This window comes from Ipomoea nil, unplaced genomic scaffold (assembly GCF_001879475.1).
Source record: "Ipomoea nil cultivar Tokyo-kokei standard unplaced genomic scaffold, Asagao_1.1 scaffold2926, whole genome shotgun sequence".
In the NCBI taxonomy this organism is placed as follows: Eukaryota; Viridiplantae; Streptophyta; class Magnoliopsida; order Solanales; family Convolvulaceae; genus Ipomoea; species Ipomoea nil.
In genome coordinates, this window is record NW_017619354.1 from 3,865,676 (window position 1) to 3,876,267 (window position 10,592).

The following is a 10,592-nucleotide window of genomic DNA, read 5'->3' on the forward strand; positions in this document are numbered from 1 at the left end:
TAGAATAACGTAATACAATATGAAAATGGTTGAAAATGATTATTCTCATTACAAAATGAATAACCAAATCTATCGAATTCTATTTCATAGTTTTAGAAATGAACCAAAGGACATAATAGAGATATTCCATTGAATGCTATTACATTCAATTCCCTATCTATTATGTGAAACAAACACAATAATGTTACAAAGTCATACGTTTGTGTATATTTAAAGTGAAAATCGCAAAACATTTGTCTTTTGTGCATTAAAATTTTTATTTTTATGTAAAAATATACATTTAGTTTAAATTCTAATTGATCAATTAAATTAAAATGAAAGCTACAGTTTTGGTGCACCCAATGCATATTAAGGTTTTTGCTTGAGCAGTGGATTTATCTAGTGACTGTTAAGTAACAATAATTTTCTGAATTATTCATTGATTAAATTAATATTTTTTATTTGTTTAATCTTTTTAATATTTTTCTTATTATTCTTAAATTAAAATTTTAAAATTTAATAGTACTTTTAATAATAAATAAATAAATATATAAATTTTATATATTAATATTAAATTTAATGTTATAAAAAATTAAATTATAAATAATTTTAATTAAACATTATTAATTGAACCAGAAACATGAGAGAGAGAGAGAGATCAGAGTATAGAATAAATAGATAAACAAATGAATAAAGATGTCTAGCCGTGGGAGAACAATTTGAATGGGCAAAACGAGAAGTATGATTTAGTCACAATTTCCAACATCTACAAGACAAGACACTATACCAAATGAGTCAGAGATTGTTACTCAACTATATTTCAAAATGCTACTCCGTATATGTTATTCTGTAAAAAGTTTATAATAATATTTAGTATAATTAGATATATTGATTGATACCAAGGTATTGTGTTCAAGCGGTATAATTATGGCTTCTCAAATGAGAGGTTTCTCAGTGTGGGGCTTTGATTTTTGTGAGTTGAGAAAGTATGTATGAATAGATACTACATGATAATAGAGTGTATCATTCAAAAAAAGATATATTGATTGATACTAGTGTTAATTATTGTATTAAGAACTATATATCTCAGTCGTGTTAGTTTTTTGTTCTAAAAAAAAAAAAAAAAAAAAAAAGATAAGGGAGGACAAATGAGGAAAAAAAAGAAAAAAGCAACAACATTTAAAAACAAATATTTTATTAACGTTTTCAAAAAAAAAAAAAAAAAAAAAAAATTATTAACGTGTCAGCTGGTCATTGCTAGTGTGTGCGACGCGCACTAACTAATCTCTTTTTTTTTTTTTTTTTTTAACTCAAGAAAAACAATGTTATGAATACTCTAATAGTAATTGTAATTTTTTTTTTTATTGTAACAGGTATTATTTAACGTTGGTACTAATGATATTCAATACAATTAGACATATATACATAACCATTACGTACACTTAATATTATCTGCACTATTGCAAATTTGATATTATATACGTAGTCACATCCATGGATATGATATACAATATAAAATGGATGTTAATTGAATGGTTCTACTTAACTACTAATAAGTTGTTACACATTATTTTCAAAAAATATTCTTGGTTGAATATTGTAAATCTTTATAGATGCATTTCCTTAAATAATCAGACATATTATTATTTAAGGGACAAGGACATTTATTAGATGTCTTCCATTAGGCTCTGCATTTGGAGGTTCACGGTTAGACATACATTGAGATTCGCAGCATGAATATTTTAGGTGGAGTGGGTGGTCTTCTCATCCATTGTGCCGTGTGGACCGATCGAATTCAAGAATATTTTTGGTTGTATGCCACCAAAACCGCAATTAATTTAGAAATACCAATGCAAAATCTTTGACTCCCATCCTATACACATTTCTTTTTCTTTTTTTAATAAATTATTATGTTAGAGACTTATAAAAGTATTATTCTTTATTACCCAGTCTCTAACCTATGTAGATTTTTCATTAATCCAGAGTAACTGATTGTAGTTTTTTTCATTATTGTGAAGTGGGATAAAACTATATGGATTAAAAATTTTCACCATTTATGTGACAATAAACTAGTTGTATTCATTGGTTATCAAGGATTATCAAACTTCACACTAAAAAAAAAAAAAAAAAAAAAAAAAAAAAAAAAACCTTATATTGCCATGTCATGGTGAAGAATTTTTCGAAGAAAATTTTAGTCTCTTTAGCTTGATCTTGTGAGGTTACTCTGAATTTAGTTTGAATTGTACACTATAGTAACATAACGCACACATAATATATACAGGTTAGGCTCCTGTGCGGCCACTCATCATTAGGTACGCATAAACGGACCACAAAGTGTTTAAAAATGCATCATTAGGTGTGGTGCATTTTTTGTTGTATAAGTGTATTTGCGCATTTCATTATTATGCATGCATTTTTAAATACTGTATGGTGTATTTTTGAATACCTATGATGAATTCGCACGGAAAGCATTGTCCGCAATTCCGCATTTGAACCCGTATATATCGATTTTTATTTATTTTTCATTCCAGTTAAAGATTTCCATTTTTGAAAGAAAACAAAATTGATTACTTGCCTTACTACGGCAATACCTACCGTACCACAAAAATGAATATTGTATTGTTAGTCTAAATTTTCAGATACAAATTGAATTCTGTATCAGTAAGATGAAGAAAGAAGAAAAAGAAAACCAAACAATTCAAACTTCGTAACTAAAGTTTTAACTATATAAAATTTCAGCATTATCATTCAATTGAATAGTACGGTATATATTTTTCATCTCACCTAATTAAAAATCCAATTAAAAGATACTGACTCTCTCTCAACTAAAAATCTAAAGTAGTAATAACTGGATTACATACATATAATTACTATATTATATGCTCAATAGATTCAAGTGTTACAATATTTTTATTATAAAAATAAAAATTCTTGAACTTGCATTGTAATCTCAAAATTAAATTATTATGAGATCGAACAATTATATTTTAAGTCTTTTAGGATTTTTTTTTTTAAAAAAAAAATCTGTTTGGTTTCCTTTGGTCTCCTAACATAAAAATTAAAACATTATTTTCTTTTTTTAAAGAATATAATCTAAATCTCCACCACCAATGGAGTTCAAACGTATGACCACATATTCGGAATGGTAAGCAGGATGTTATAACACTACATGTACCATGGTAGTTGGCAAGAATAATATTAAACTGTTTAAGTATATGGTTGATACGTAATTTGAACAATTGACTAATACATATATATATATATATATATATATATATATATATACACACACACACACGTACCTGAAGTTTGTGGTTTGATATCTCTAAGTATACCCATATACAAAAGGATGGCCATGATTGATAGCTAGATCCAATTAACACTACGTCATCAAGCTTAATTAAAGTTACTGTCATTATCTTAATCTAAAGTCACCCAACCTACTCCTTGCTAGCTAGTATATAATTTAGAGGTATAATATATATCATGTAGAGTTTTGCATTAGTATATAAGTTTCTTTTGCTTTCACGTAATTAGATACCTTTTAAAGTGATCAATATATATATACACACACATTTAATATATACAATAAATATAATTATAATTCTCAGCATTATAAATAAGATGATTCTAGAAACTCTTACGATTACTGTTCTCAATTCATTACTCCCTAGCGTGTCATTGAGTGTGGTAGTAGTCCATGATTTTATTTTTATTTATTTTTAAATACGCGAATGATTAATAAAGTATAGTACTTGGGGAGGTGAAAAATATTTTCCTCATATATATATACTGATCTAATCAAGTACTTATCTTCACATTAAGTCAATACAATGAGACATTGATTTGGTTGAATGTGTTTGAGTTTAATTTTAAATATGAGATCAAAAATTTAAATCTATATGTATATAGTATCATTTTTCATGACTAGACAATCAAAACTCAATTGGATTGATCATATTATATAAGATATTGATACTTGTATGGAACCAAAAAAAAAAAAAAAAAAAAGTATAAGGCCCTGTTTGGTAAATGGCCGTTAGCTGTTTGAGTTGTTTAGAGAGTATAACTAGTTGATAACATTAGCGTATTGTAGGAAGGTGTTTGGTAAATTGGCTATTAGCTGTTTGGTATAATTTCTTTTCTTAAAAAATTAATTGAAAAGATTGTTTTGAGCAGTTTTTTAAATTTTAGCATTTTAAAGTTAATTTTTTAATTAAATTAAACAATTAATAATTGTCAAATAAGTAAAAATTGGTTGATAGCCAAACATGGCCTAAATATACAATCACTTTGTACCTAATTCTTCAACTATTTCTTCAAAGAGGAGAGAAAATGCCAAGAATATAATTTTCTTTTCTCAATTGGTTGGTATATAAATGTTAAAAAAAAATTATATAATTAGGGTGAGTAAATACCAGCGGAGGTCCCCTGACTTTGGTGACACTGCCACTTTTAGTCCTCAACTTTTAAATCAACCACTCTTAGTCCTTTTACTTTTTGTTTCTAGCCATCTATGGTCCTTCTGTTAAACTTGACCATCTATGCCATTTTCTCAATGATAATTCAGTCCTTTCATAATTAATTTATTAATTATTATGTTTTCCGAGTCATACCGAGATATCCCGACGTCGTTTTGGCACAACCTTCGTACCAGCTTTTGTACGCCATTTTGATTCACGAGCTGGTTTTGTACACGTTCATAGCTGGGAAATCATTGTTTGACTATTATGATGAGGAAATTAAACATAATAATTAATAAATTAATTATGAAAAGACTGAATTACCTTTTAGAAAACGGCATTAGATGGTCAAGTTTAACGAAAGGATCATAGATGGCTAGAAACAAAAAGTAAAAGGACTAAAAGTGGTAGATTTAAAAGTTGAGGACTAAAAGTGGCAGTGCCACTAAAGTCGGAGGACCTCCGCCGGTATTTACTCTAATTAGGGTCCATATTGCGGCGCAACATCTGGGGCAGGGGCACGACCACTCAACAAAAAGGTGAATGTAACGACAGGCCTCAAATAATCAAAGTATGAAACCAAACCTCACCTCCTAATTAATGATTCAAAAGTGGGTGTTTTGCCATAACAATGAACAATCCCACCAACCTAATAAATTAAACTTAAAATATTGATTGCACTGCCTAATCCTCATTAAATTTTAAATAATTTCGAAAGCAAGACTTGTTGTTTGCTTGCTGTATAGTAGCCTTCACCAAATGGAGCAATCATTAATCTGTTGGGTTTATCTTAATGGTGGGTCTTTAGGTGGTCTATCTTGTCTATCCATTACACTTAAAATTTTAGAAGTTATAGGTACACTTTAATATATTGAATTGTGTATGCTTAGTTATTTTAATTTTTGGTTGTCTATTTCTATAAACATCACTTAATAATTGTGTAACAATATTATATTCTTTTAGTGATGACGAAAATCTGTAATCACTATCCGAAAGTGTGCAGATAAATTCCGTCTTGTGACTCTAGTCGTCATTGAAGTTGACCGGCTGAAATCAATAAGGTCAATAGGCCGCTCCTATTGATGGTCAATTTTGTAACTTTGCAATTACTGTATCATGTCAACAGACTAGCTAACCTGGTTGGGGTTTAATGATCTATGTTTGTAAAAATGGAGTCCTAGTTATACACAATTCATGGACAATAAATATACGTTCACTTTTCACGTGTGGATATATTGCTACATGGACCATAATTTTCTTCATTATCTGATATAAAAATAATATATTCATCAATTACCATGATCGAATTAATCAATCCTACTCTACATTAAAAATGAATACATTTATTACTCTGTAGTTTAATATGAATCATATACTGTCACATCATATACTAAAAAGTTATAAGGAATTTTTTCATTTTGGCAAAAAAATTTCATCCATATGACATCATCCTTCACCTTTTAACTTGCTAATTTGGACTTTGATAACATGTATTGTAAAAAATATGTGAAGCTCTAAAAACATCCTCAATAGTAAAGCATTTTAGATGGTTTTTTACCGTGTCAACAAGAAAAGAGAAAATGGGATCGAGGAGAAAAAAAATAAAGGAAAAAGCAAAAAAAACAAAAACAAAAAACAACCCAAAACAAAACCCAAAAAAAAAAAAAAAAAAAAAAAAAAAAAAAAAGAGGAAACCGCCTGAGTAAACGAGCCCAAATGGCGCGTCCATGCACGCGCCATGCTGGGCGCGGACAGTGCTCTTCACGCGAATTTTTCGTGTCTCTTTCCCATTCCACTCTTCGTCATGAACTCCACAAAGATCTTAAACTTGTAAAGTAAAATATCCAAAAAATCACACTTCCCATTTGGTCAAAAACAATACATATAGTTTTTTATTCTTTAAAAACCGTTAAAAAATAAAATTAGTGATGTAAATGCTTTAATAAATATTTGATAAAAAAAATCATGAAAATATTCATGCAATTACCATACGTGAATATTACTGTAACACGGTATTACTCCGATACACCACCATTTTTTCCCATTTTGGCTTCTCTAATTTTTATTTGCATTAAATGCATGACACGTGCGGCATGCTTGTGAAATGCCGAGATCTCGGTCATCTTAAATCTAATTTTTTTACAAGGAAAGTGGATGCTATAAATTATTAGTATTACTATATCATTATTGTAATCAGTACAAACACAATGTTTAAAGATGATGTGTCACCCTTGCCAATCTCCAACACTAACAACCCAACACTTTAATATAAAAATTTTCCATTCTTTGTCACTAAAGGCTATATCTCTCATCCACACTCTAACCTACAAAATTATGAAATAAAAAATTATATCCGTATAGACAGTTCAGTTGATCACAAAGGTGAAGTTTGAAAATAATAACTAACGATCGAGTCTCTCTAACAGGATAAACATCCTCCCAGAGTTACAATTACTTATTCGGTAAGAATTACAGTATCTTATCCGTAATATGACACTCAAGAACCAACTGAGCTAATGATTGATTTTTTGGTAGGAGTATATATACATACATTAGGCTTCTTTGGGTTTGGCTGAAACTCTTGACTTTGTAATTTTGCACGCTTACAAAAACCAGACAACAACACTAAACTCTTGAACCATTCATTATACAGCTCAGCTCACCGTGGTCCATTTCTCTTCTCAGGTATCTCTTTCTTCTTCTTCTTCTTTCACCTGTTATTAACTTGTTTATGGAGTTTGTTTTTGCTGGGGTTTTATCATTTGCTTTGGTTCTCATTCTGTGATTGGTTTTCTGCCATAAAGTCTCCACCTTTGTGGCTCTGTTCATACCCCAACATAGCTAGCATTGATTATGATTTGACCTTGGCTTCTAGGCTGTCTGTCACTGCATGGTAAAAGTGACAGCTGAACTTAACTTCTGTTCTGGTGTGTTGCCCTCACAGATAGTTCTATTTGTTAACATTCCCAGAAATGTGTGTCTGAATCTGATTCTTTGATCTGAGGCTGGAGTTCTAGGTAAAATGTTTTAGTTAGATTCTGTCATTCTTGTTGGTTCTGGTTTTTCTGATTCAGACTCATGAGTAAACTATTGATGGCCATGTTTCTAACCTTTTTTTTTTCATGTTGTTTGACTATTTGTTCTGTAGTATTAATTTAACTAAGACTTTAAAAGTCTTTTTTTTTTTTTTTTTTTTTTTTCCTTTTTAATATTGAGATATTTCTCCATCCCCTCTGTTCATGAGAGCCCCAAAGTCTTACAACTCAGGCTATTCATTTGATTTTTACTGTATGCTTTTTTGGTTGTTTTTCTTTTTGTTTTCTTTTAATTCAGTTTTATTCAATTAAAGTAGGCTTTGGACTTTGGGAGTCTAAAATTATCATGTGCCAGTTTGTGAATACTGAGAATTTGGTTGTTCCAAATTTCTTTGGCTTTTCTTGAATCACCCTTGATTGTTGCAGAAGAGCTGCTGTGATGTGTTGATCTCAGCATCTCAACCTCCTTTTATGACATCAAGGTAACTAATGATTTGTGTTGATAATTGTAATCAAGACACATAATTAAGGAAAACATCAAATTTCATCTTTTGTGTGTGAAAATGTTGAGGTGTAGGCATTTGTGGGATGCTCCAGTGATCTGACAGTTTTTTTTTTTTTTTGGTGTTTGGGGATTCCTAGGAAACATGGGCGGCTGTGTTTCAAACCCAACCAAGAAGATCAAATCACACAGAGTGCCCTTCCCAAAGTGTCGAAGGTTTCGCAGGAAGAGGCCTTGCAGTGTGTCTGTTGCACCAATAGAACAGTTTTCTGGTGTGGGGAATTACGGGAGAGATTTCGATGCAGATGAGTTTGTCTCGATCGAGAATGAAGAATGGATGGTGACAAACCGGAGACGAGCTAACCTCAGCCAACTTGATTCTAGCGGTATATATAATTCTCGAGATTATTGCAGGCTGATAAATTTTGAAGCATATACCTAAAATTGATTTCTTCGTTGCAGGGGTATGTCAAGAGGAAGCCTGGTTCGATTCGAATAGTTTCCTCGAGTCTGATTCAGATGAAGACTATTGCAGTGTTCATGGAGGTATATAATCATATATTTATATACATATAGAACATAAATGTTCCCTGGTTTTGGTTCCATTGTGCCATGATAATATCGAGTTGCGTTTTCAAATTGCTGTGATGTTTGTACCAGACTTTTGTCTTTCGTTGGGCAACACAGCCGGGAGTGTATTAGCAAACCAAATGGCTATGTGCGAGGGCGATAGAATCACTGAACTTTGTAAGTAGAGATTCCGAGGAATATATACTTGATTCTTCAATCCTCCCTCTGCAATTGGTATCGGGTGCTTTTCAAAACACTAAAAGAACGGGTATAAAAACAGGTACATCTAAAAGATTGTTGTGTCGTCCAAGGGCAGGACAGATCATTCCATGTTCCAAGGACGAGAAACTAGGTCAAGGGAGTTGGATTCCGGTTTCGCCTTCTGTCTTTAAGCTCCGGGGAGAGACTTATTTCAGGTACGCAATTATCTTCATCTTTTGCTGCTTAACTTTCATTTGGGAGTGTCGTGTCACTAACAATGTAACATTTCTATTTCTCGATGCAGAGATAAGAGGAAAAGTCCTGCGCCCAACTGTTGCCCTTATGTTCCTTTCGGTGTTGATCTATTCGCTTGCTCCAAGAAGATATCTCACATTGCTCAGCATCTTCAATTGCCTACTGTAGAGCCACATGATAAACTTCCACCGCTTCTCATCATTAATATACAGGCATGGTTATCTGAATTTATAATCGGTTTAAATCAAATAAACTGGTTTCTAAGACTAGTCAAGTAATGTTTATTGATTAATTTTATCAGCTACCAACATATCCCGCTTCCCTGTTCCTTGGAGACGGGGATGGGGAAGGAACGAGCCTCGTATTGTATTTCCAATTATCAGAGAACTTCGATAAAGAGACTTCGCCACAATTTCAAGACAGCATAAAGGTTCTTTTAACATTGGCATTATCATTTTCTATGAACTGCAATATGTGATGTTAATTCTTTTTCTTTCTTTGCCCTATTTATCTCTGAACCGTGTCTTTACTGATGTTTTCTTCAGAGACTTGTGATGGATGAGGTGGAAACCGTCAAGGGTTTTGCAAAAGAATCAGCGGTGCCATACCGGGAGAGACTAAAAATTTTGGTCGGGGTCGTGAATCATGAAGAACTCCGCTTGAATTCTGCAGAGAAAAAGCTTTTGCATGCCTACAACAATAAGCCAGTACTTTCACGTCCCCAGCACGCTTTCTATAAGGTACACATATTTCAATTAGAACACGATGAGCATTCATTATCACAATGTGTTGTACTAAAATGAACTTTGCAATATAATGATCTTATTCTCAGGGTCCAAACTATTTTGAAATCGACCTGGATGTTCATCATTTCAGCTACATTTCTCGGAAAGGGCTTGATGCATTCCGGGAGAGGTTGAAACACGGGATACTTGACTTAGGATTAACAATCCAGGTATATACTTCATTTCTTCGCTCATAAACATTAATTAGGCAATATTATATTGTTCTATGAAGCTAAGAGAAATTAAAACATAAGATTAGATTTATACTTTGCATTTTTGTTTTGGACAATTAATGTAGGCTCAGAAGGCGGAGGAACTGCCAGAGAAAGTTGTGTGCAACATTCGACTGAACAAGATTGATTTTGTAAATCATGGGCAGATACCTCAATTTGTAATACCTGTATAACTTCAACTCAGATCAGGTGGAAGAGAATTTAGGGTTTATTATTGAATTCTTAAGCCACAAGAAATTTCTTGATCAGTTGTGGAATTCCAGATGTGGTGGTCTATTGGAGATGATGATTAATAAGATGATTATATTGTTTAGCCCAATTCTGCAATGCAATTATTATTAAGTGTTTGTATAATTGTGTTTTTGTCTTTTGACTGCAACAATATATGATAACCCCACTTGAAAATCTATTTCATCTCCATATTTCCTTGCAAATTATATCATTTTCCTAACATTCATGATTCAAAATAGCAAAAGAAAGATGTAACATAGTAAGAGATTTTGACTTTTTAGCAACAATAATTGTTTCAAATTAAAATTTAAACAAGGAAAGTCAGAGACTATAGTAAG

At 31.6% G+C, this 10,592-nt stretch overlaps 1 protein-coding gene across 8 annotated transcripts; it reads left to right on the forward strand.

The window, feature by feature from the left end:
- Positions 1-7,007: 7,007 nt before the first annotated feature.
- LOC109161579 lies at positions 7,008-10,377 on the forward strand. 8 transcript variants are annotated; one of them, XM_019310033.1, is made up of 12 exons: positions 7,008-7,127; positions 7,848-7,851; positions 7,903-7,959; positions 8,049-8,365; positions 8,442-8,525; positions 8,640-8,726; positions 8,830-8,965; positions 9,055-9,217; positions 9,307-9,435; positions 9,551-9,745; positions 9,838-9,960; positions 10,089-10,377. In XM_019310033.1, the coding sequence occupies exons 4-12, from the start codon at positions 8,125-8,127 to the stop codon at positions 10,194-10,196; spliced, it is 1,266 nt and encodes a 421-aa protein (XP_019165578.1). In that variant the 5' UTR covers positions 7,008-7,127; positions 7,848-7,851; positions 7,903-7,959; positions 8,049-8,124; the 3' UTR covers positions 10,197-10,377. The 8 variants fall into 8 exon arrangements, with proteins under 8 accessions (XP_019165578.1, XP_019165580.1, XP_019165581.1 ...); XM_019310035.1 differs by lacking the exon at positions 7,848-7,851 and having other exon boundaries at positions 7,013-7,127; positions 7,904-7,959; XM_019310036.1 differs by lacking the exon at positions 7,848-7,851 and having other exon boundaries at positions 7,013-7,127; positions 7,904-7,959; positions 8,055-8,365.
- Positions 10,378-10,592: the final 215 nt, after the last annotated feature.